The sequence below is a fragment of the Leucoraja erinacea genome, chromosome 3 (assembly GCF_028641065.1).
Source record: "Leucoraja erinacea ecotype New England chromosome 3, Leri_hhj_1, whole genome shotgun sequence".
NCBI classification, from domain to species: Eukaryota; Metazoa; Chordata; class Chondrichthyes; order Rajiformes; family Rajidae; genus Leucoraja; species Leucoraja erinaceus.
Genome location: NC_073379.1, coordinates 41,290,837 through 41,318,273, shown reverse-complemented (window position 1 = coordinate 41,318,273; position 27,437 = coordinate 41,290,837). Strand labels below are relative to the sequence as shown.

Genomic DNA, 27,437 nt, shown 5'->3' with positions numbered 1-27,437 from the left:
GCTTCTTAATTCCATCCCAAATACACCTCTGCTCTGAAGAGCCACGAGCTTGGGATTACCAGGAGTTAATTAGGATGTTGCATTTTTTTCTAGGAGACTTTGAACTTATCCTTGAATCCTTTCCTAAGTCTCCCTCTGTGGCCAAACTCAGGAGTATTTGTTTCAGGAGTTTGGTGTCAGGCCCATGGATTGTATGGGCTGACCAATGTAACTACTTGAGTAACTACTAGTGGTGATCCCATGTGTCTACTGCCTTTGCTTGGCATTCAACCCTCTTAACATTGAAGAAAGAGCTGGACTAAATTATTCTGCAGCTTGCTCTCGGCAAATGGAAACCATCTCATGTGAATTAGTGAGATGCACAGGAGTGTAGTGACTAGAATTCAAAAGGAAGAAAGCATTTGTGTTCATATTTCCTCTCTCAGGGTGACCTGGTTTATTTGACCTCAATACAATCCATTTTCATCCGGAACTATTTCAGTTTGCAATAGTAGGAAGGAGGTGACAGCAAAGAGAAAACAGAGAACAGGGTTAAGAGTCCTAAAATTGAAGTATTGATAACCAGATACTAATGTGGTTACTGAGCACTGGGATGATGGCTTTTCAAAAAGGTAGAATAGTGAAAAGGGAATGGCCAATGTGACAGGCATGCCAGATAATACAGCCTTCCTGTTTAGTTTAGTTTAGTTTAGTTTAGTTTAGTTTAACTTATTGTCACGTGTACCGAGGTACAGTGAAAAGCTTTAGTTCTAACCAGTCAGTAGAAAGACAATGCATGATTACACTAGCCATCTCAACTGTACTGGGTCATGAAACAGATTCTCACAACTTCTCAAGGCCATTAAAAATAGGCGATAAATACAGACTTCAGCAATGAAGCTCATAGACCTTTTATAGTGGTATACTGATCTTATAGAGGTGTACAAAATCATGAGAGGAATAGATTAACTAAATGCACAGGGTCTTTGGCCCAGAGTATGGGAATCAAGAACCAGAGGACATAGGGTTAAGGGGAGTGGGGAAAGATTAATTAGGAACTAGAGGGGTAACTTTTTTACACAATGGTTGGTGTACGGAATGAGCTGCCAGGAGAGGTAGTGGTCTCTTGTATGTTTCTGTGACTCTATGACTCATAACAAATGTGACATGTTTCTTGACTGGTGTTAGAACTACATTAATATGGGCAAGTGGTGAATATTCCAGAGCACTCCTGACTTGTGGCCAACGGATGATGCAAAATCTCTTGAAACATGAGTCTCTAGATGCCACTCATCTGCTTCGCCAGCCACTATATTTAAGTGACTGATCCAATTAAATTTCCAGTCAATGTTTCCCCTCGGGGTATAGATGGTGGGCAAGTTGGCAAAGTTAGTACAATTGAATGACAAGTGGAAATAGTTCGATATTCTCATTGGCTAGTACCGGCATGGAGCAAATTTCACTTGGAACTCTGAAACTCATGTTTAGAAATTCTCTGTGTCATTATTGGAATAATTGCAGTTCTGCGATAATAAAAAGCAATTGTAGATTCTTGATTATGAACTGAACTCTTAGCATTCAGTATCAAGTGTTAGGTAATTATTTAGAACAGAGGAATTACAATGATAGATTTGTTATTATTGCAAAATTATGCCAATTCTAACAAGAATGACGGTAAGTCTGTCAATAGAATCTGTCATAGGTTCAGGTTGAGGAGACCAAGTGGCAAGTGCAGCCCAAGTCATCCATCATCTTTAAGTTGTCTTCTTGATGTTAGCTTTCATCCTCCCTCCCCCCACTATCTGCTTTTGATCTCCCCAATGTCTCCTTAGCTTCACCCCCTCCATCTGACTGATTTGACCTTCTTTTCACCCCAGCTCAATACACTCTACCCACTCCCCATCCTGTATTTAGTTCCAGTCCAATCTTCCCTTGACTCTGCTCTTTGTGGAGAAAAGTGTGTACTCACAGTGTGTGCAAGGCCTCAGAATGTCCAATCCCCTGTGATTGCCCCAGCAACTTAGATCATTGCAGGACAGGGATGTACGGCTCTGAACCAGTGAATAGTTCACTCCATCAGCCTGAATTCAGCATTTTTGCTGCCTTGCTCTGGTAAAAAAAATTGAAATCCGAAGCCTAAACGAAGTAATAAAACAAGTAACTGCAAGAGATTTTCTGTTTTTTTTCCTCTTATCAGATATCAATTTTATAACAGTGCCGACTGAATTTAAGTTCTAGAAGTGGTATGAAGGTTCAACAGGAATCACATGCAGTTCAGAGGCAGGTTAAACAAGTGTTGTTCCCAGTTTATGCCAATTTATATGTTCATCGTCTTTCGATACAAGTCATCAGAGAAATTAAACATAAGGCTCTCCTCCATTCTTCAACCTGTCCGATCAACGTTAGATACTGCAAAATCGTAGCCGCCATCAGATCTCCAATTGACTGTCACAGTACAATTTATTAGCTTTGGAGGCTACATGCTACAATGGAGCTTTTGCTTACGTGTGATAATAATGGAATGGCTTGTGATAAGATATATCCTGACAGGCCACATTCCTTTAACCCTGCATTGTCATATTACAAAGAGAAAAGAGGACTGACTTCCATTTCGATAGCATGGACCCTACTTAGGAAGGTGCAACCACTCTACAGCCCATAAAATGCTTCTAAATTTCCGCTCACTAGTGTAATGTATGAAATGCAGCGAAGATCTCAAGGGCAATGAAGGAATTATTATGCAAATTAACAGCTTAATATTGGCCATGCCCCTGGAGAGAAAACATCCAAGTCTTTGGCAAAATCACAACACGGCACCTTTTGCGTCAACTGGTCCTTGGTTTATTGTTTTATCCTGAAGACAGAGATTACAACAGTGCAGCATATCCCCAGTACCACACCACTTCAATGTTAAACTAGCTGGGGTGGGGTTTGACCTCACAGTTTTTTAAACCCACAGCCACTGACATTTGCCACTGAGCCAAGGATGATCCAAGATTTTCATAAAATATACAGCGCAGAAATAGGCCATTCAGCTCAAGTGTTAGTGTCACAGAGAATTTCAGCACCAAAGCGGGCCCTTTGACTCACTGGGTCCTTGCCGACCATCACAACCATCCTTGTTGCACCCCTCTTCTCACCTCTTCAACGTGTTCCAAAATCTTAGCTATATAAGTACATAGAAAGTTATTCTGTCCATGCTGTCCAAAAACAGGGCATTTAGCAAACGCTCTCTTCCCAAGCCTCGGTCTGGTCTTGTAGATTGCAGGACTTCAAGCACTCCTTCCAGCAGATGCCTTGAAGTGCGACATGTACTGTTGGGCTCAAGGATTCATAACACGTTTCCTCTATAAAATCTAAAAAGACATTAGGACAGATACTGTATGTGCAGAGGAAAGATTTAGAGGGATTTGGGTGAAACACGGTAATATGGGAGCAGCATAGATAGGTATCTTGATGTGCATGGACAGGTTGGGCTGAAGGGCCTGTTTCCATGCTGCATGACTGTTTGACCCTGCTGAGGACAGGTAAGAGTCAGGTGAGGGAGGGAAGGATGGAAACCGCAATGGAACCTGGAAGATGAGAAGTGAATCCACAAAAGGGCTGAAGATTATGGAATTGGGACAGTGGAGAGTGGAATAAGGGAGAGATGGTGGGCAGATGGGAACAGTGGGGAGGAGGGGACAGGGGATCCAGTGGGAGGAGTGCATGGATGATGGGCAAATGCATTGGGGTGCTTTTGCTACCATTGTATGCATGTAACACCTGTGACTTTACGAAGGGGAAATCATGCTTGACTAATCTTCTGGAATATTTTGAGGATGTAACTAGGAAAATGGACAAGGGAGAGCCAGTGGATGTAGTGTACCTGGACTATCAGAAAGCATTTGATAAGGTCCCACATAGGAGATTAGTGGGCAAAATTAGGGTACATGGTATTGGGGGTAGAGTGCTGACATGGATAGAAAATTGGTTGGCAGACAGGAAACAAAGAGTATGGATTAACAGGTCCCTTTCAGAATGGCAGGCAGTGATTAGTGGGGTACCGCAAGGCTCGGTGCTGGGACCACAGCTATTTACAGTATACATCAATAATTTGGATGAAGGGATTCAAAGTAACATTAGCAAATTTGCAAATGGCAGTGTGAACTGTGAGGAGGATGCTATGAGAATGCAGGGTGACTTCAACAGGTTGGGGGAGTGGGCAGATGCATGGCAGATGCAGTTTAATGTAGATAAATATGAGGTTATCCACTTTGGTAGCAAAAACAGGAAGGAAGATTATTATCTAAATGGTGTCAAGTTGGGAAAAGGGGAAGTACAATGAGATCTGGGGGTACGTTTATCAGTCAATGAAAGTAAGCATGCAGGTACAGCAGGCAGTGAAGAAAGCGAATGGCATGTTGGCCTTCATAACAAGAGTAGTTGAGTATAGGAGCAAAGAGATCCTTCTGCAGTTGTACAGGGCCCTATTGAGCCCATACCTGGAGTATTGTGTGCAGTTTTGGTCCTCTAATTTGAGGAAGGACATTCTTGCTATTGATGGAGTGCAGCGTAGGTTTACAAGGTTAATTCCCGGGATGGTGGGACTGTCATATGCTGAGAGCGGCTGGGCTTGTATACTCTGGAAATCAGGATGAGAGGTTATCTTATTGAGATTATTAAGTGTTTGGGCACGCTAGAGGCAGGAAACATGTTCCCAATGTTGGGGGAGTCCAGAACCAGGGGCCACAGTTTAAGAATAAGGGGTAAGGCATTTAGAACGGAGCTGAGGAAATACTTTTTCACACAGAGAGTTGTGAGTCTGTGGAATTCTCTGCCTTAGAGGGTGGTGGAGGCCGGTTTTCTGGATACTTTCAAGAGACAGCTAGATAGGGCTTGCTGAGTCAGGGGATATGGGGAGAAGGCAGGAACGGCGTACTGATTGTGGATGATCAGCCATGATCACATTGAATGGTGGTGCTGGCTCGAAGGGCCAAATGGCCTACTCCTGCATATTGTCTATTGTCTAATTTGTGCTCCCAGTGGTTTATAACAACATTTTGCATCTCTCATTGTCGTGTGAAATAAGACTCATAGCAGGCTAACATTTCATCTGGAAAACAAGGCTCATTATTATTCATCGCGTTGAAGACTGTATGAAATATGGTTTTCCTATTGGAGCAATTAGTCAAAAATACAACATTTGATGGTGAACAACATAAGAGAATGTTGATCATTGTTAAAGCTATTGAACCTGATAACTTACCTGTTCAGCAAATTACTAAATGTAAAGACACTGTCTGATAATAATTACTAAAGTAAATAAAATGCATGTTGCATTGTTAGGTCCTAAGGATTTCAGTCTATGAAGGTCATAATCACTCCATTAAGCCTTACTAAAACACTCTTGAGTAAATTTTGGGTACTGTCTAACAGGTGTTTTATCTTTGTATGTTTCATTGTCACCTTCTAGCTAACAATGATCTATTCTCCATTTTCAGAGAACTACATCTCCTTTGATGTCTCGTTTTCACGCCTTACACGTCCATATCTCTGTGACACCCTCTCCCCTGACTCTCAGTCTGAAGGAGGATCTTGACCCGAAACGTCACCCATTCCTTCTATCCCGATTTGATGCCTGTCCCGCTGAGTTATTCCAGCATTTTACATCTAATTTCCTGTTTATCTCAGATTTCTAGCATCTAACTTCAGGTGTGGGGTTGGTAGGCTAATTAGCCATTGTAAATTGCCGCTAGAATCTATGTGAACAGTAACATTTAGGGGAGGGATTGATAGGAATGTGGGGTGAATAAAAGAGGATTTTAGTAGAGGCTTTTTATAAATGGGTTTATGATGGTCAGCACGGACTCAGTGGACCAAGGACCTTGTTCCCATGCATCATCTTCCATGATTACATGACCTCTCTGCCAACAAGGAAGGGCAGCCTCAGAATTCTCCAATGTATTTATTTGTGGAGCAACCCGTTCCAGCATTACTTAGTCAAAGACAAAGGTCACCATGTCCTCCGAGACATTATTTATTCTGTGGCAGGGTCTTGGATCTGAAATCTTAACTCTGTATATTTTTAAGTTTTAGAATTAGAGATTCAGTGTGGGGGGAGGGGTGGTGTGGGAGGGAGGGGGTGGTGTGGGGGAGGGTTGGTGGGGGGGTGGGGGTGGTTTGTGTGGGAGGGGTGGTGTGGGGGGTGGGGTGGGGGGAGGGGTGGTGGTGTGGGAGAGGTGGTGTGGTGGAGGGAGGGGGGGTAGATGGGGGGGGGGGTGGTGTGGGGTGGGGGTGTGGGGGGGTGGTGTGGGGGGTGTTGGTGTGGTGGTGGGGGGGAGGGGGTAGTGTGGGGGGGGGGTGTGTGGGGGGGGGGGTGTGGGGGGGGGGGTGGTGTGGGGGGGGGTGGTGTGGGGTTGGGGGTGGGGGGCGGGTGGTGTGGGTGTTGGTGTGGTGGTGGGGGGGGTAGGTAGGGGGGGGGGGGGTGTGGTGTGGGGGGGTGGGGGGTGGGGGGATGGTGGGGGGAGGAACGGGAGTGGGCTAAGGGGGTGGGGGGAAGAGGTGGGGGGGGGTTGTGTGGTGTGGGTGTGTAGGGTGGGGGAGGGGGGGTGGAGGGGGGGTGGGGGGCTGGGGGAAAGGGGGAGGAACGGGGAGGGGTAAAGGGGGTGTGGGTCTGTGGGGGGAGGGTTAGGGTTCAGCGGCCACCAGCCACGGCACCTCCCGACTCCACACAGCGGCTTTCCCGACTCCACTCATGCGGACACAATCAGCACTTTTGGACAGCCCCGCCTCCGGGGCTTTATTCTCCAGCGGGTGCCGGAAGGGGCATACCTTCATGGTGACAGACAGGCGAGAAGACCAATCTGCTGACCTCACGATTTGTTAAACCTTCATAACATTTGTATAATTCCACCGATCGGAACAAAACTTGGTGTGCTTGGAGTAGAGGAGAACGGTGAGTAAGGTGGTGAACCGGAAGTGGTCAAGGTGAGAGCTTTAGTGAAAGTATAGATAAGAACCATTGACATATTATTTCCATGTGTGCCGCTTGTCAGTCTTAGTCGTTCCCTTAATTAATATTGTAAAGAAAGAGGTCATCTCGTCAATAGTGCATTCATGCTAATGGGAATTTGCAGTGTGCAAATTGGCTACTATAATGATAAATTCCTTTACACACGTCTTGGTGTAACGGGTCATTCTGAGGTTACAAAAGACGTGCTGTCATTTTCTTCTCCGTGCAACAGACTCGATAATATTTTTCTAAAACTAACCCGACTGACGTTCTGTGGGATGGTTATGTTTCCACCAATTTCTAATCTTTAGTAATATGTCTGAAAATATCAATGCATTCCATTTCAGCGAGTGCATTATTGCAGTGAAGAATGCCAGAGCTGCCAACTCTCACACATTGAGCGTGAGACTCACACATTTCGCCCAATTATCACACTCTCACGCTGATCACAAATTTCTCACGCTCTGTCGTGAGAAATTCTGTGATCAACGAGAATTTCAAAACTAATATCAACTGCTTGTGTGCACGTCCGTTGACAAGACAGCAGCATTCTTATTCTCTGTTATTCCCACTTGACAGAACCGTCACACACCTCCAAACCATGTCCTCATGCAAATTTACATTGAAAGACACGGACCGGGCAGTGAATGAGTGTCACCCAGTGCAGCAAGTAAGGCCATGTCCTGCTCCTGGCGGCAGTCAGAATTTACAGATTTGCGGGAAGCGGCTGACTTGAGCAAGGCCGGCGAGCGGCTGGAGAGAGTTACATGGGCCGTGGAACTGGGGGGGGGGCACTTTTTTCGCTAGACATGTTTCAATGTCTCTGGCTATTAACGAGGCGCTGCTGTGCTCTGAGCAACCTGGTTGTGGGTGTTAGAAAGCTGAGGCGGAGGGAGGGATGGAAGCAGAAGCAGCGGCGGGGGCAGATGCGGACGGGGGGATGGCGAGTGTTTGCTGGGCTGATAGTAGCTCTCTACAGCTCCGGCCAGGGAGCAGCGTCAGTGCAAGAGTCCCAGGCCGTCGGAAGCGTCAGAGTCTCTGTGCCAAATTCGCCCTGGTGACCAGCATGGACCAGGCTGCGGCTCGGTGCATCTTGGACGAAAACCAGTGGCTGCTTGAAGTAGGTACCAAGCACTGGGTAGAAGCGGTGGAAGGTAGTGGCCTTCCAATGGGGGTGGTTCGAGAAAGCATCCGGCTTGCCTGCTAGATTTTCACTTACTGTAACTGCAGGAAAAATGTTCCCGATGTTGGGGGAGTTCAGAACCAGGGGTGACAGTTTAAGAATAAGGGGTAGGCCATTTAGGACTGAGATTAGGACAAACGTTCTTCACCCAGAGAGTTGTGAATCAGTGGAATTCTCTGCCACAGAAGGCAGTGGAGGCCAATTCACTGGATATTTATAAGAGAGAGTTACATTTAGCTCTTGGGGCTAGCGAAATCAAGGGATATGGGGAAGAAACAGGAAAGTAGTACTGATTTTAGATGAACAGCCATGATCATATTGAATGGCAGTGCGAGCTCGAAGGGCCAAATGGCCTATTCCTGCATCTATTTTCTACGTTTCTATGCTTGAGTAAATGGCAATAAAACTCGACCACTTGATTTTGAAGCATTCGTTCATGGTGGTGGTATAATGTAGTCATAGAGTGATGCAGTGTGAAAACAGGCCCTTCGGCCCAACTTGCCCACACCCGCCAACATGTCCCTGCCTTTAGTCCATATCCCTCCAAACCTGCCCTATCCATATATCAGTCTAACTGTTTCTTAAATGTTGGGATAGTCCCTACCTCCTCTGGCAGCTTGTTCCATACACCCATCACCCTTTGTGTGGAAAAAGTTACCCCTTAAAAAGTTACCTCTTAAAAATACTTTAAACAAAAAACATTGAAATCATGTCTTGATGCACTAAATGCACTACAATGCACTAAAACATGATTTTAATGCATCAATCATGTCTTGATGCACTACAATGCACTAAAACATAGTAGAGTGGATAAGGTAGAACCAGTGGATGTGTTATATCTGGACTTTCAGAAGGCTTTCGACAAGGTCCCACATAAGAAATTAGTATACAAACTTAAAGCACACGGTATTGGGGGTTCAGTATTGATGTGGATAGAGAACTGGTCTACATTTGGCAGACAGGAAGACATGATATAAAGAGTAGGAGTGGTAACAGCTTTTTTTCACAATGGCAGAAAAAGTGACCTAGTGGGGTTCAGCGACAAGGCTTAATTCAGATTATCTGGCAGGGACAGACTGCAAAAGCTTTTATAGATATGTGAAGAGAAAAAGATAGTTAATGAGGTCCCTTGCAGTCAGAAACGGGGAATTGATCATGGGCAACATCTCCAAGAATAACTACTTTGTTCGGATGACACGAAGCTGCCGGGGGGGGCAGTGTTAGCTTTGAGGAGGATACTAGGAGGCTGCAAGGTACTACTTGGATAGGCTGACAGTAAGTGGGGGCTTTATTCTGTTTTGTTAATTGTTAAAAAGTGGCATTTGATTTTGTGATAATTTGGATTGTGAAAAAATAAATGTTTAGGGAGGTTATCCATTTTGGTATTATTATTATTATTATTTATAAAAAACAGGAAAAGTCAGATGTTATTTTTTTTTTATCAATGAATGGTGGCCGATTAGAAAATAAGGGGGGAGATGCAAACGAGACCTGGGTGCCATGGTTACACCAGTCATTAAAAGTAAATCCCGAGGGCATGCAGGTGCAGCAGGCAGTGAAGAAGGCGAATGGTATGTTAGCATTCATAGCAAAAGGATTTGAGTAGGGGGAGAGAGAAAAAAGGGAATAGGAGCAGCAGGGGGGTTCTACTGCAGTTGTACAGGGTCTTGGTGAGACCACACCTGGAGTATTGCGTACAGTTTTGGTCTCCTAATCTGAGGAAAGACATTCTTGCCATAGAGGGAGTACAGAAAAGGTTCACCAGACTGATTCCTGCGATGTCAGGACTTTCATATGAAGACAAAGACTGGATAGACTCATGTCTGACAAATCTTTTGTTTTCAAGGATGTAACTAGAATGGATTAGAAGATTGATCTGGGGGATCAAGGTTATAGAAACTTACGGTATCGGGGTTCAAATTCTTACAGGAAGCAAAGAGTACGAGTGAACGGGGCAGGTTGGACCCCACAGATATATATTAGATGCAGGGAATTGAAGAGTTTGCGGATGATACCCGAACTGTTGGGGGATGCTAGGAGGCTGCAGGTGAAGTGGGCAATGGGGCAGATCATAATGTTTAAGGATATCCACTTTGGGGGCAAAATCAGGAAAGTTTTGGTGGCCGATTAGGATGGGGAGATGCAAAACTGGGTTGGTTTCATTAACAGAGATGCAGGTGAATCACTAGAGTGGTGAATCTTCTCTGCCGCAGAAGGTAGTTGAGGCCAGCTCATTGGCTATATTTAAGAGGGAGTTAGATGTGGCCCTTGTGGCTAAAGGGATCAGGGGGTGTGGAGAGAAGGCAGGAACAGGATACTGAGTTGGATGATGAGCCATGATCATATTGAATGGCAGTGCAGGCTTGAAGGGCCAAATGGCCTACTCCTGCACCTATTTTCTATGTTTCTATGTTTCTAATGATATGCAGCAAAAATATAATACAATATCTCAATTCTTTTTAAACATTGCAATTAATGCAATTTCTATTTGTTCTTTCCACTTCCAAACAAAAATGTGGTTGGATTATTCAGCGTATGATCAACCTGTGTCAATAAATCCTGGACCATGGTAACATATATACTTAACCATGCACACTACAGGTTGATGCAAGAATGTTTTCTGTGAAGGACTGAAAATTACCATGACATGGCCATAGCATGGGTCATTATTGCTATTGGCACAGAAACACTCTTGCTTCCAACATAATTTATCCATAACAAAATATACAGGTTGCAAGGAAATTTCTAAAGGCATTTTATGATAATAGCTGTTAAAACCGACTATACCCATCTGACAGTTTAAACATTCCACTAACTGACAAGAGATGGCCAAAGGACATAACTGCTGCTGTTTCTATGTTTCTATGTTCTTTTGGTAACATGTTTAAAGGTGTCAAAACGCCACATTACCGGACATTCAGATTAGATGTGCGTGTTGTGAACAGCAATGAAGAAACCCAGTTTGTATGCAACAGATTTCCCTGTTGGGGCCCTTCTTTTGATTGAACTGTTCAAAATCACTAAGGGTTGAGATTTATTTCCAGTGGATGAACAATCAAGGACCAATGTGTTTGAGAAATAGAATCAGGGTGATAACAGGAAATGCCTTTTTAATTTGGATTTGGAATGAGCTACCTGCGGAAATAAATTATATCGTAGTTTTAAGAAGGGAATTGGAGATGTACTTAAGAGAATCTTCAGGGATTTGGAAAGTAGTGGAAGGTTAGAGTAACTAGTTTTCAAACAAGCAGATGGCTGGTTCTGCTGGCTGCCTCCACTGTCCATACTGTGATTCATTGATTTTAAGGTAATTGGCAAAGGAACAAAGGAGCTGGGAATGCTTTTACTCTGCATGTCATTGTGATTGATAAGGTGCTCCCCACAAGGTCAGTGCAAGAAGATTCAACAAGAATTGGATAGAACCTCAATCAGCAGAATGTTTCAGATTTAAGGGAAAATTTAAGCAGGTGAAACTGAGAGGGCTGTTCTTCCAGCGGGCAAGCACAATTTGTACTGGGTGATCAATAATCTTCCTAGGCTCAAAACATCTATCAAAAAATAAACTAATCACAATTAACTAATTAGACCCAATGGAGTTTCCCCCCATTTCAGTCCCTGTATTGTCAAATCATTTCAAATGTAATTGTATCTCAGCCCAGTTGACAATAAGTATTTTCTCTATCATTTTTAATGAAATCAAAATAGCAACAGAACTAGTCTGGTGAGATAACCAACATACTCAAGAGTCACGGAACACTAACAACGTGGCATTTAATGAAGTGCTGACAGTTGATTTATGACATTGAGCATGGGTTCAGCTGGAGGTCAGAGGTAAGAGTAATGATACTGTAGTGAGACAACAATATGCAAAATACTAGATCACCCAGTTCTGGAAGTGGAAGCACTTTCTTCATGCCATAATTGGCTTAAACCGTTGCGATATGGTTTTACATTCATGGCTCCACTCATTGCTGGAAGACTTCTTTTAAGCTCAGCAACATCATGAATTGCTTATTACTAGAGCCAGGATTTTACCATAAATGCTATGTGCCTTTTCATGCCTTTTTGGATCATTTCACCAGGATAATGCCTTTGTCACGATCGAATGGCTAAATCTGCCTTTTTTTGCCGTTTTGCTAAAAGGTTGTGCTATTTTCTGTAGTTGTACTGTGATTACAATGACGTTTTCGATGTTAACATGTTAATATTAATGTTTTTATTAACGTGTTAACATAGTATAACTTACAAGAGAACTTCCACCACCGGGGCGAAACCGGGGGCGCCACCTTCTGTCGTTCATTTGTTCGTGCTGCTGCCCATTGGATCAGTCTTCTCCAAGATCTATTTAAGAAAGAACTGCAGATGCTGAAAAAACAAAGGTAGACAAAAAATGCTGGAGAAACTCAGCGGGTGAGGTAGCATCTATGGAGAGAAGGAATAAGTGACATTTCGGGTCGAGACCCTTCTTCAGACTGATGTGGGGGGGTGGGAAAAAGAAAGGAAGATGCGGAGACAGTAGGACTAGAAAAAGAGCTGGGAAGGGGGAGGGGGAGGAGGGAGAAGATAAGGGCTATCTAAAATTAGAGAAGTTAATGTTGATACCCTTGGGTGTAGACTACCCAAGCGAATTACCAAAGCTTGTCTCCTCACTACATTTAATGCTGGCTCCAGTCACAAATCTGAGCTTTCAAGTGGTCTGTGCAAGGCATTCATTGATGCTGGAATTTCACTGTGGAAATTGGAAAACAAATCTCTCAAGGGCCTGTCCCACTTTCACGACCTAATTCACGACCTGTGCCGAGTTTACCCTTGACTCATACTCGCAGCATGATCGTCACAAGGTCGTAGGAGGTCATAGGTATGAAACATGATGAAAAATGTCCATGAGTAAAAAAGGTCGTGAATTAGGTCGTGAAAGTGGGACAGGCCCTTCAGAGGTTATTTAGAGAAATACACAAAGGAACATATACCAAGCAAGTCATCATTACGGCAAAATGATGTTGACAGCAACTTCAACATTGTTGTGCAGAAAATTAGAGATGAAGCTGCATGCAACAAAATATGGATCTCAATAGATGAGACAACCGGTGAGAAGGGACAACAAAATCCTAGAGTTGCGCACGTACATGCCGCTGGATCTTGGATGCCTGGCAGGGAATGCAGGCTCGAGCCCAGGTCGCAATCTGCTTGCAAAGGCCATGCTACACGAACTTGGCCACCACCAACGCAGAAATCGCCCGGATGGAAGGATGAGTCAGCCCGTGAATGGAGTCAAACACATGCCGCTGCCAACCCGCAGGGACGATAGGTCGTGGCTGCCCGGTAGAGACATCACACAGGACCATCACACCTGCAGGACCAAACGGAACATCGGTCAACACCAATCCCAACACGGCAGTCCGATAGCCTTGCATCTCATCTCCCTCACGCTGTGCAGCAGCCAGCCCAGAATAGTCCAAACCCGGGGACACGGCCTGTACAGCATGGACCACAGGGCAAGAAAAAGCATCTGCCACCTGATTCAGTTAGCCCACCATGTGCCGAACATCGTGGTAAATTCGGAAATGAACGGCAGGTGCCGCTGCTGATGAGCAGACCAGAGGTTGGACACCTTCGCAAAGGCAAGCGTGAGAGGGTTGTGGTCAGCAAACGCAGTAAACATCCTGCCATCCAGGAAATACCGGAAATGCCGGACTGTCAAATAAAGAGCCAGAAGCCCACGGTCGAATGCACTGTAGTTCCGCTCAGCAGGGCGCAGGTGCCGGCTGTAAAAGGCAAGCGGTTGCCAGCGACTGTCGATAAACTGCTCTAGGACCCCTCCGGCAGCAGTATCCGAAGCGTCAACGGTGAGGGCGGTGGGAGCAGCGGCCCGCGGTTGCACAAGCGCATTGGCCAGCGCTTAATTGTCACCATCGAAAACGGCCTTGGTCCGCGGCGTACCGGCCAGGCACTGGAACAAGAGCCGCATGATCTGAGCCGCTGCTGGTACAAAACAATAGTAAAAGTTCAACATCCCCACAAACTCCTGCAGGCCCTTGATGGTGAGCGGCTGAGCGAACTGCCGAATCACCTCCACCTTGCCGGGAAGAGGGGTGGCACGATGTGGGGTAACACGGTGCCCAATTAAGTAAATGGAGCTGAGGCCAAACTGACACTTGGCGGCGTTAATGACCAGGCCGTGATCCCGGAGCGGCTGGAACAGCACGCGGAGACGCTCACAGTGTTCGCGATGAGAGCGGCTGATGACCAGAGTGAAAACAAAGTTCAAACCACGAGCAACCATGTCTAACAGGCGCTAAAGAGCCAGCGCAGCCACTCAAACAGAGTAATGATGGCGGTCTTTGCACATCATCGTGGTGGACGGAAATCTGATGATAGCCACGCACCAGATCTACCTTGGAGAATATGGTAGCACCATCCAAGTGGGCCGTGAAGCCCTGGATGTGTGGGACTGGGTAGCGATCGGCGGTTGTGACGGTATTCAGGCTGCGATAATGGGACGAGTTGGGAACCGTATGAAGTGGGGAAGCCCAAGGGCTGTCAGAACACTGCACGATCCCCATGTCCTCCATCTTCTGGAACTTCTCACTCGCTAAACACAACTTGTCGGGCAGGAGCCTGCGCGCCCGTGCGTGCTGTGAAGGACCAGCAGTGAGGAAGTGGTGCACCACTCCATGCCTAGGGTCGGCCGAGTGAAACCGCGGAGTCAGGATCTACGGGAACTCTGCCAGGATCGGAGCATAGGCCCCACCCACGTCAGACATGGACCAAGCTGCGGATCGGGGAAAACTATGGGCCACAAGGCCGCAGGCTGAGGGGGGCCCGGAGGAATGAAGCGCTGGCCCTGAACGTCCACTATGAGGGAAAAGACCCACCAAAAATTGGCCCTGAGCAACGGCTGGGAGACGTCCGCGATTGTGAAGGTCCATGAATAACGGCGAGAGTCTAGGACAAGGGAAACAGTCCGAGTCCCGTAGGAGTGGATGGGGTTACCATTTATGGCGGTCAGGGCAGGGCCACGCTTACCAGCATGGGTATCGAGGCCAGTCGAAGGTAAGATGCTGAGCTCAGCCCAGAGTCTACGAGGAAACGAAGCCCGGAATGGCGATCCCTAATGTAGAGGCGATGTGTCTGGCCGACTGCAATAGCCTTACTGGCGATCAGCTGAGGCATTTCCCGGATACGAGCAGGGAGCGCCGCACCGGTGGGCATCCGTACCCCAGCGTTGGTGGTAATAACACTGGCACTTACTGCGAACCACGGCGGTCGACTGCGGCCCAGCGATGTCATCCGGGGGAGGAACGGCCCGGCGAGGCTGCTGCGGCCAAGGTGCGGACACGCGGCTGATGGAACCGCAGTCCTGCTGCTTGGCTAGCCACAGTTTGTCTGCCCGTTCAGCGGGTTGCAGGGGATGGGTGAAATCAGACCCAGTGAGAAGCAGGCGGATATCATCGGGAGTCTGTCCCAGGAAAGCCTGTTCGAATAAAAGGCAAGGCTGCTGGCCGTCCATGAGCTAGCATCTTGCTTATCAAAACTGACGGCTTACGATCACCCAGACCGTTCATATGTAGCAGCCGAGTCACGCGATCGCGGCAACTGAGCCCAAAGATGCGTAGCAGCAACGTCTTGAGGCCCTCATATTTGCCAAAAGCGGGCGGATTCTGCAGGAAAGGCAGCAACTGCGTAGCAGTCTGCTGGCTGAGAGCATCCACCATGTAGAAATAGCACGTGGCATCTGCGGAACTCGAACTGAGCCTCGGTGCGCGCGAACCACACTTGAGACTGTAATGACCAGAAAACAGGTCGTTACAGGAAAACCGCGTTCTGCTGGGCGAGCGGGGTTTTGAGATTCTCGGCAGCGTTCATATCAAGAAGAAGTACGAAAAACGCTTGGATCATCGGGGTCACCAATGTAGCAAGGCCAGATAGGTTGAGCAAAATTTTCAATAACACAAACAAAAACCCGTGAAGTACGCGTGTCTGACTGAACTAACAATAATAGCTCCAGTTACTAGGAGCAGAACTGACTGACTAACTCACCCTAAAAAGCCCGCGAACTAACCCCCGGGGTCACATGACTGAACCGATCATTGATGAGGCGTTTTGACCTCCCCACTCCACCACTAGGTGCCGCTATTATGTTGCATTTGTGCAAAGCAGTGGTGAAGCCATATTTGGAATATAGTGTTTAGATTTAGTCGCCCGGTTGGAGGATAGTTGCCATTAATCTACAAAGAGTGCAGAAAAGATTAATGAGGATGTTGCCTAGACTCAAGGGACTCAGTTATAAGGAGAGATTGGGCTGGTCAAAACTTTATTCCTTGGAGTGTAGGAGGTTAAAGGTTGGTCTTATGAAGCTGTATAATATCACTAGACTAAGTGGGACCTGTGGAGGCTTGGTCCCTCAACGCAATATTCCACCACTCACCCATAACCCCCAACTACACAGGCACAGCTCATTTCCCCTCATCCCAAGCACTCTCTCACCCTCCTCTTCACCCTCCCTCTTCTTTCCCCTCTTCTCCTCCCCTCCCCCAATCACTCCCTCACCTCGGATCGGCCCGGAAGCACCAGCCTATCCCCAATCACTCCCTCACGCAACCTCGGATCACTCACCCGGAAGCACCCTAGTCTCTTTCCCCAGCTTCCTCCCTCCCCCAATCACTCCCTCACCTCGGATCGGCCCGGAAGCACCAGCAGCTATGGCAGCGCCAGCGCGCGGGTGGGAGGGAGGTGGGGGGGGGGATAGAGCTCGGAGAAAAGATGAGGGAAGAGCCATAGGGAAGAGGGAGGTATCACGGGGGAGGGGGGCAGGAGCCAGTCAGGAAGACCAGAGGGGTAGTGGCTGGAGCTGCGGGGAGTTGCGATGTCGGTGCGTTTGGTACTCACAGCAGGCGCTGGACGCTCTCCTCCGCCGGGATCAGATTCACTGCATTCCGTTTGGCGACATCGCATCACCACGCCGCTTCCGGTCCCTCCGAAAATGGTGTCCACTTGAAGGCCTCCGCCATCCACCCACATCGTCCCTCAGCTCCAGTAAAGACGCGATGGCGCAGGAAGGGGCGGACCATCCCGGGGAGTGAGACGAGAAGAGACTAATCCGCATGGCGCTGACTGGCCCGAGAGGGGAACAGAGCTTTAGTTATGTATAGGGCATGGATCGGGTGAATACACAGTCATTTTCTTAGGATTGGGCAATGAAGAACTAGAGGACATCGCTTTAAGATGAGAGGCAAAAGATTTAATAGGAATCTGAAGGGCAACTTTTTCACAACAATAGCAACATTTTAAAAGACTTTGGTCAAGCATGTGGATATGAAGTTTTTTGAAGGATAGTGGTTAAATGTGGGCAAGTTAGATAAGTTTTGATGGGCATGGTTGCATGGATGTGCTGGTCTGAAGGGCTGGTGTCCATGGTCTATAATTCTATAACTATGACCCTGTCTAAAAGTCATCACGCCCAGCAGTGCTAAACTCTTTCTATACTGTAAGGGAGAGACAGCCAGGATTATTGCGCTCAAGGTTTTGAAGTGAAACTGTGGCAGAGCTGTCAGGCTTAGAGGAATTAATACTGACGATTGAGCCACGGCTAATGATCAGAGAGTTGGCCGGGACCCATACCGAAGCAAACATGCCAAGAAAACTGTATAAACAGACCCTTCAGAGTTTTCCTGGAAGTTACAATGGGAGATCATTGCAAGTGAAAGAACATCACAGCTGCAACGGAGAAGCAGTCCAGGCCAAGTGTGAGAGTCAGCATTTGTGTGTGCAAGATATCACATACCTCAGTGGGGGCAAAGAATACAGTTTAAGTGTTGCCTTTTATGGTTTCAGGAGAAACACGGTCAGTAAAAGCTGACTGTTCTGTGAATAAGTAAAACATGCTGTTTTTAAGATCAGTGCGGAGGAGGATTTTTGTTACGAAACCCTCACCTATGCCTAGTATGAAAATTTTGAATATATGAAACTTAAGTATTTGGTCATTAGGACAATACTTTTGACAATATCAAAACAAAAACTGCAGATAGATGAAATCTAAAATAAAAAAGAGAGAATTGTGAAAATACTTGGCAGGACAGACAGCATCAGTGGGAAGAGAATCAGCTTGCATTTCAGATCCATCAAGCTTTTATTTTTCTCTCTACATCATTTTCTTCACTAGATGTCAATAGGCCAATCGATTCCAGGACACCAACTGTTACCTACCTGTTAATAATACTTTTTAGCTGAGAAATCTAAGCGCTCCAAACTCCAAGACTATAACATAGACACAAAATGCTGGAGTAACTCAGCAGGACAGGCAGCATCTCTGGATAGAAGGAATGGGTGATGTTTCGGGTCGAGACCCTGGTGGAGGGAGTCAACAATATCATTCGGCCAGGCTGACCCTGCAACTCCAACCCAGTGCCCTCACCCAGACGAAGGCCCCTTATAGCCAAGTTGAGATTCGTATATTGTTTCAACTTGAGGGGTACAGGATGACACTGGAAATGTAGCGATTCTTGTGAAGTCTCATTGTAATCTACTTTTCTTACATTTTTGTACTTGAGTATGATCGTGCCTTTGCACAAGAAGATTTTGACTGAAGAATAGGCAAAAAAGTAATGTCACTGTACATTGGTACATGTGACAATAAAGTACGATTGAACCTTTCGACATTATTGTGTCAGATCATTATAGATCAAGCCTGCTGCCCAAACAGATCCATTCCTAAGTATATTTTTTATTTTTTTATTTAAAAATCACAACATTTTAGAAATTAGTAATTCTATAGAATACTTAAAAAAAAGAAATATACTTAAAGAATATGAAAAGATTTAGAAATATTACAAATGTTAACCTGAAGTGAAATCATCTTTACAAAACCTGACCCTTGTGTTTTCCTGCTAATCTGCAGGTTAAAGTCCCACAAGAATATAAATGACCTGGTCGTCAATGTAGATTGGTTGGTTAGTAAATTGGCAGTTGACACCAGGATTGCTAGGGGCGTGGACTGTTGGGAAGGCTGTCAATGTATACAGCAGGGCATAAATCACACACAGAAATGGGCAGAAAAATGGCAGATGAAGTTTAATCCAGCCAGTGTGAGATGATGCCCTCAGGGAGGTGAGATTTTAGGGAAAATATACAAATAATGGCAAGACCCTTAACTCCATAACGTGACAAAACACAAGTCAAGAGAGTGGTAAAGAAGGTGTATGGTTTGCTTGTTTTCTTATGTCACGGCTTTGATTATTTGAGTTAGGAGCTCATGATGCAGCTTTGTAGGACTTTGGTTAGGTTGCATTGGGGGTATTGTGTGCATTTCAGGTTGCCCCATTGCAGGAATGATCTGAAAGCTTTGGAAAATGTGCAAAGGAGGTTTACCTGACAGATGACTGGAACGTGGATATTAACTACACGGAGAGATTGGACACACTTGGATTGTTTTTCCTGGAATGCCCGAGGTTACTTGGAGACCTGATAGAAGCACAGTATATACAAATAATGAGAAGGCACAGATAGGATAGACGGTCAAGGCCGTTTTCGCAGAATAAAGAAATGAAATACTAGAGTGCATAGTTTTAAGATGACAGGGGCAAAGTTGAAAGGATATGTGCAAGGTACATTTTTTTACATAGAGGGGGGGAGTGCATGGAATACATTGCCAGTGTGGTGGTTGTGGCAGATATAATAGGTTTAGGTTTATTATTACTGAGGTGCAATGAAAACTCTTTGTTCCGTATGCTCTTTCAACAGATTAGATATACCATACATAGATACAATCAGTTTAAACTCGATCCAGGCTGACCGTCCATTCTAACCCTCCATGTTACAGTTGTACAGAACTGTGGTTAGTCCATATTTGGAGTATTGTGTGCAGTTCTGGTCGACACACTAGAGGAATAATACGTAGAAATAAAGAACTGCATATGCTTGTTTACAAAAAAGACACAAAATGATGGAGTAACTTAGCAGGTCATGCAGCATCTCTAGAGAAGATGGATAGGTGACGTTTCGGGTCCATCTTCTGACCTGACCAGGAACATCACCTATCATGTTCTCCAGCGATGCTGACTGACCCACTGAGTTACTCTGGCAATTTGTGTCTTTTTTTACAGGGACGATGTGAGGAAGATGATGCAGGAGCATAAATGATTCACAAGAATATTGCATGGATTGGAGGGTTTGAGTTATAAGGAGAGATTGAATAGGTTAGACCTATTATCCCTGGAGAGAAGGAGATAGGGAAATGACATGATAGAGGTATATAAAATTGTGAGAGGCTTTAGGGTAGATAGCTGGAGTCTGATTCACATGACAAAGATCTCTAAACTAGAGGCTGGAGGTTTAAAGAGGATGAGGGGGTAAACTTTTCACACAAAGAGCAGTTGGTATCTAGAATGAACTGCCGCAGGGGGTAGTGATGACAGGAATAGCAACAGTGACCCACATTCAAATGGCAGCAGAGTGAGCAGTGCCTAGCGGGATGTGTAATTAATGCAGACAGGTGGGATTAGTCAGGCATTATGGTCAGCATAGATGCGGTGGGCAGAAGGGCCATTTTCCATGCTGTGCAATCCCATAACTCTGTAAATATAAGGGCATACCAGTAAATGAAAACATCTTCAAACAAGCTCTGTGTCAGCTTTGGCTTAATGGACACCATTCATAGCAGAGTCTGAATGTTGCAGCTTTGATCTACGGTAGAAACACTATTCCAAACATCTAAATGCTGAGGGAGAGTGATGCAAAAGTAAAAGCATGTCAAGTGGATTTGATAGACGGTTGTAGAGAAGTACAGCAGGGAAACAGGTCCTTCGGGCATCAGGTCCACGTCGATCGTCAACGACCCATTTACACTCATTCCACGTGACTTCCATTTTTAAATTCTCCCCACAATGTCCCAATTCCCCATAATTCTACCACTCTCCTATCGGCAATTTACAGTAGCCAATTAAATTCCAAACAGCATGTCTTTGGGATGCGGGGAAGCGGAGCAACCGGAGGATACTCACAGAGAGTGTGCAAACTCCACACAGTCAGCGGTTATGGAAAGGAGGCAGGAGAATGGGTTTGAGAGGAAAAGATAGATCAGCTGTGATTGAATGGCAGAGTAGACTTGATGGGCCGAATGGCCTAATTCTACTCCTAAAATTTATGAACTTATGAATCCAAGGTCAGGATTGAACCTGGGTCTCTGGCACTATGTGCCACTGGGTCTACTCATTTGCACCATTCTGCTACCCTCAGTGAAGAAAAACAGGGGAGCCCAGACATGCTGCTGAAGGGTCTTTGACCTGAAACATGAACTGTTTCTCTCTCCATAGATGCTGGCTGACCTGCGGACATTTCTATCATTTTTTGTAGTAATTTTAGATCTGCAATTTTTTACATTTCAATATCTTATCACGCCCTGTCTGTGGGTGCTTGCTCTGAAAAAATATGATTGCCGCTTTTCAATGGTGACTGCACTTGAAGAATCTTCATTACCTGTGAAGCACCTTTCAGTGACGTGAGGGTAGATATAAACATGTAGCAGTTCCATTTTCCAAAAGCATTCAGCTTCCAGCACTTGGCAGAGTGTGGCACTGAAATACATTTTATTTTCCTAAATACAGCTTGGTTAATTAAGTTTTGTTTTCCCAGTCAGCAGTTTGTCACAAGAATGAAGTCAATAAACAGTTTTAATCATCTCCAGCAACTCCTCTATAATGATCGAGTTAGGAAATTTATGGGTATTTAAAAAATTAGACTTTGAGGCCACACAGGCTTTAAGTAAACAACCGATTACATCCCACGGTGAGGTTTAATTTGAGTGATCTAATTATTCTGCACAAACTGCTCTTTATTTTGCCTGCTGGGATGTTGGTTTGATCAGGGAGTAATCCATAGCTTTCACGAGGCACTTCCGCGCCACATCGATGACATCGTGATTCTTGGCGTTAACTTCCATCTTGCCGATCACTGTCAGGATCTCCAGTAATTCGCTCTCAATCATCTTTTTAGCGATCTCCTGGTCCGCCATCATGTTGAGAGCAATGACCAAGCCACGGTGCTGGACCTCCAAGCTGTCATGGATACACAGTCTCTGCAAGATCTCCAGCCATTGCACGGTCTGCGTTCAAAGAGAGAAACAAAATCTCACCAAGTTCCTTTAAAAAAAGCACTCAACTGTTTCTGAGGCACCATGGTGCCAGAATCTGAATCTGAATCTGAATACTTTAGTTTAGTTTAGATATACTGCACGGACACAGGCCCTTTGGCCCAACGAGTCCACTCCAACCAGCGATCCCCGTACACTAGCATTATCCTACAAACTAGGGACAAGTTACAATTTTTACAAAAGCCAAATTAACCTACAAACCTGTACGTCTTTGGAATGTGGGAGGAAACCGGAGCACCCAGGGAAAATCCATGTGGTCACAGGGAAAATGCACAAACTCCATATGGACAGCACTGGCAGCCTGGATTAAATCCAGGTACCTCTGGCCATGTTAGGCAGCAGCTCTACCGCTGCGCCATCGTGCTGCCCTGTGTGGAAATGTGGGAGAATTCAGGGGAGAGAAAATGGATGCAAGAATTTATATGTGTGGTCGATGTTCAACCACTCATTGTTTGAAGAAAATATTAGATCATTGATGATGTAGCTCTTGAATGGAACTGAGTGAGGATGAGGGGGTGGGCAAAAAATAAGGATGGAAGGAATGAGGAGCATGGAGTAGAGGGGTGAAAAGTTAGGAAGTGGAAGTTGGTTCGTGCAAGAAAGAAGGAAAAGAGGAACCACTGGAGAGGAGAGGGTTGATGGAGGGAGAGGATTGCAGAGGAAAGAGGGAGGTGAGAATGTTGATCAGGTTGGAATGGTTGAATGGGGCTGGGATAGGGAAGCAAGAGAGGTGAATATATTTGAGGAGGGGGGGGGGGGGGCAGAAATGTGTGAAAGGGCCATTAAATAGTCTTTAAAGAATGTTTGATAAAAAGAGCATTCTTTTATTCGTGTTATTTCATTTTCAGGTCCCGTATTCAGTGGATTGAAGAAAATTGGCAAAAGCAAGAGAATAGCAAAAGCCTAGTTGTCTTCACAAAATGTTCCAGTCTTAGTTTAGTTTATTATTGTCACGTGTACCGAGGGGCAGTGAAAAGCTTTTGTTTACGTAATACCCAGTCAAAGAAAAGACTATACATGATGCATTCAAGCCATCCACAGTGTACAGATAAAGGGCAAAGGGTACAGTATTAAGTGCAAAGTACAGAGATTTCCAATGAGGTGGATGATAGGTCAGGAGTGCACTCTAGCTGATGAAAGGACCGTTCAGTTGCCTATAACAGCTTGGAAGAAATTGTCCCTGAATGTGGAGGTATGCTTTTATGAACTTAGAAACATAGAAACATAGAAATTAGGTGCAGGAGTAGGCCATTCGGCCCTTCGAGCCTGCACCGCCATTCAATATGATCATGGCTGATCATCCAACTCAGTATCCTGTACCTGCCTTCTCTCCACACCCTCTGATCCCCTTAGCCACAAGGGCCACTTCTTTACCTCCTGTTGATTGGAGAGGGAAGAAGAGGGAGTGACCAGGGTTGATGAGCACTTTGGGTGAAGGAAGGTGGCACTTTTATCTCTAATGTGCAGGGCATGCACGTGTTGTCAACTCACGACTGTTGATATCTTGGGGCAGATTTCCTTGTGGCTGGTTGTGAGTGCGGCAAGTGCTCCTGCTGCTGCTCGCTGGAGCTTCGGATCGTCTTCTCCACAAAGCAGCACCATTAGCTTCAGTCTGTCGTTCCCCTCAGCCAAGAAGCGCTCCTGAACCTTGAGGGGAAAAACAAGGTTAACTTGGCTTCATACAAGAGCTTGAGCTATAAGAAGAGGTTGGATGGGCTGAGACTTTCTTCTATGACGCACAGGCGGAGGGGATGATTTTTATGATTTTTAAAGATACAACGTTGAAGCAGGTCCTTCAGCCCACCAGGTTCATGCCAACCAATGATCATCTGTCCACATATGTTTTATGTTATCCCACTTTCCCATTTACTCCCTGCACAGTTAGGGCAGTTTTACAGATGCCTATTAAAACAACTTCACTGAAATATACAAAATCATGAGAAGTATGGATCAAGTGAATGTTCACAGTCTTTTTCGTAGGGTGGAGGATTCTAAAACTAGAAGGCATGCTTAAGGTGAGGAGGGAGAGATCTAAGTGGCAAATAATCCATACCTAGAAGAGGAAGCTATGGAAGCAGGTACAACTCCAACTTTTAAAAGACATCTGGCCAGATATATGGATAGGAAGGTTTCAGATCAAATGTAGGCAAATAGGACAAGCCCAGAATGCCAAGGTGGTCAGGGTGGACAAGTTGGACCAAAGGACCTGTTTCCATGCAGTATAGCTCAATGTCCCTGACACTATCCGAAGGATATGATTGTGTTCGAGAGAGTGCAGAGGAGATTCACCAGGATTGGTTGTCTGGTTTGGAGCATTTCAATTATAAGAAGAGACGCGTGTGTTTTTTTCTGGAGCAGAGGAGACTGAGGGATGTGCTGACAGGTTAAAACACATATGAGAGAGATAGAGAGGGTGGATGGTAAGAATCTTTTTCCGTATGGTGGGGTGTCTAAAACAAGGAATGCAGGTATAAAAGTGAGAGTTAGGATATTTTGAGGGGAGCTGAGGAGGTGTTTTTCACACAGATTGTGTTTGGAATTTAGAAGGTAATTGTGGTAAATGCAGGTACTCTCAACATTTAAGAAGCATCTGAACAAGGACTTGAATCGCCAAGACAGAGAAGCTAAATACATTGTAAAAGGGGTTGGTACTGACAAGTAATGTGGTCGGCATAGGCATGCCGAAGGGTCTGCTACTGTGCTGTGCATCTCTATGATTCTCTATAATATCAGACAGAATGGACTGTGCATCAACTACTTCATTTAGAAATTGGAAAGAGAGATGTAATTTGAGGGCTGACCCATCCACGTCCAGCCTGTCTAATCCATCACAGGAATGATGTGGAGGCTTTGGAGAGCGTTCAGGAGAGGTTTACCAGGATGCTGCCTGGATCGGAAGGTGTTGGCTATAAGTAGGTATGTTGCAAAGCCTACATGAAGATCGCTGAAAATCTGTCCCAGCCTGTGTGCGCGATTTTGGCGCCGTTTAGAGGGGGGCGGGTTTCAAACGCGATTTTCCCTAGGCTGTTCAAATCGAGGTTTTTCAGCCTAGTTAATTATTAACGAAAAATCGCTGGAAGATTCGGTAGCTGGAGCTATTTTTAGTTTTAAGGGCTTTATTTACTTGTTATAGTAGATTAAAAATTAACCTCTAAACCCGCGACCGCCGACAACGGGTCGGATCTCATACAGGGGAAAACGGAAGGTAGGCTGTTTATTTTTACGTTAAAAAAGGCTTCTTAAGATCCCTTTATACAAAGTTGCGAGTAGCTAATTTGGGCCCATTATATCCCGCAGTATTTTTCTGGGCATTTGAGGGCACAAATCTACCGCAATGTGAACGTTCTAAACCAGCGCGTTCACAGGATCCCACTAGAAAGATTTAAATAGACATTAATTTACAGCAATTGAACACTAAATTCCTTCCATTTGGCCTATAAATTAATGTAAATGAGATTTAAAAATCATATTTTATTGTGAATTATTTGTGAATATTATTTGGACACTTAGGCTATTTAAAAATGTTAATCATTTATTAAGAAATGGATAGATGTTTAGATCTAGTAATTGAAGTTTGAAATTAGCTACAATTGGGTAACTAACTAATTATATGCTTTAATTTCAGGTCATCCAAGTAAGATTATTTTATATTTGTTTCAGAATGATTCAATCTATGATAACTGAAAATTTCATTCAGTTCTCTTAATTTTTAAGAAAGTTATGTGCTTTTGACTGTCCACGATCACAGCTTTTTTGTTATGTCCATAAAAAATCAATAGGGAACAAGATGCTAATTTCCGAGTATGAAAATGGCCATAATTTTTTTAATACTTGAGATATGAAAGTGAATTAGGTGTCAAATTAAACTTATTTTATGCTTTATCTGATGGGATAAATTGCAAACTTGATTTTTAAAATCTCACAATTTTGTAACATTGCTTCTATAAGGAGACGTTGGACAAACTTGGATTGTTTTCTCTGAAGTGTTGGAGGCTGAGGGGAGACCTGATAGAAGTTTATGTAACTATGACAAACGTAGACGGAATAGAAAGTTAGAACTTTTTTTCCCAGGTAGAAATGTCTACCACTAAAGGGTATAGCTTTTAAGCCAGAGGGGAAAGTTTAAAGGAAATGCAAAGGGTAAATTATTTTTACACTGAGAGTGGTAGGTGCCTGCATTGCACTGCCAGGGCCAGGAGTGATGGTGGAAGCAGATATAATAGTGGTATTTAAGAGGCTTTTATATAGGCACATGGATATGCAGTGTATTGAGAAATATAGATTACATGCAAGCATGTTCAATTTGGTGTTATGCTTGGCACAGACATCATACCCTGTTCCTGTCCCTGTGCTGTGGTCTATGATATGTTGTACGATCTCACTAAAACCTGCAAGATTGTCAGCATGAATGTTGAGAGACCACAGGATGAAGCAACAAGAACCAAAGGTTGCAGAATCAGAATAAAGGAGTTAAGAAGTTTTGTCATTTAGTGTGCAATTCTCCAGCCTCAACGGCTGTGGGTGCTCAGTCGTTGAGTATATTCAAGACTGGGCTTGGTAGCTTTTTAAGCACTAATGGATTGAAGGGGTGCTGAGAGTGGGCCAGATAGTGGAGCTGAGGGCAAGGATCACCCAATGATAGAGTAGTCTGGAGGTCTTGTGTGTCCCACTCTTTGCTAGTATTTATCACGTTGCATATAACCTACAGCACAAAGAAATGTGGTGTAAGTCTCCAATAAAAGAAACAGCAAACAATGGAAATCAAAAGGTCATAAGTGATAGGAGCAGAATTAGGCCATTTGGCCCGTCGTCTACTCTGCCTTTCAATAATGGCTGATCTATCTCTCCCTCCTAACCCCATTCTCCTGCCTTCTCCCAATAACCTCTGACATCTGTACTAATCAAGAATCTATCTATCTCTGCCTTAAAAACAGCCATTGACTTGGCCTCCACAGTCTTCTGTGGCAAAGAACCCCACAGACTCACCACCCTCTGAATAAAGAAATTCCTTCTCATCTCCTTCCTAAATCTTGGAAGTTGTAAGACCGGAGTGAATTACACTGACCCATGGCTGAGCAATAAGTATCCAGCATCTGAAGGCAATTCAAAGTTCATCCCTTCTCACTTGTACTTCA

At 45.0% G+C, this 27,437-nt stretch overlaps 1 protein-coding gene across 1 annotated transcript in view; it reads right to left on the bottom strand.

Annotated features, from left to right (window-relative positions):
• Positions 1-21,678: 21,678 nt before the first annotated feature.
• The window catches only part of unc45b (unc-45 myosin chaperone B), a 53,294-nt gene continuing 47,535 nt past the window's right edge, over positions 21,679-27,437 (bottom strand). The window contains exons 19-20 of the mRNA XM_055632513.1: positions 23,794-23,949; positions 21,679-22,254 (exon numbers count right to left, since the gene is read on the bottom strand). Coding sequence (XP_055488488.1) covers positions 21,985-22,254; positions 23,794-23,949 — 426 coding nt within the window. The 3' untranslated portion in view covers positions 21,679-21,984. The remainder of the gene's footprint in view (positions 22,255-23,793; positions 23,950-27,437) is intronic.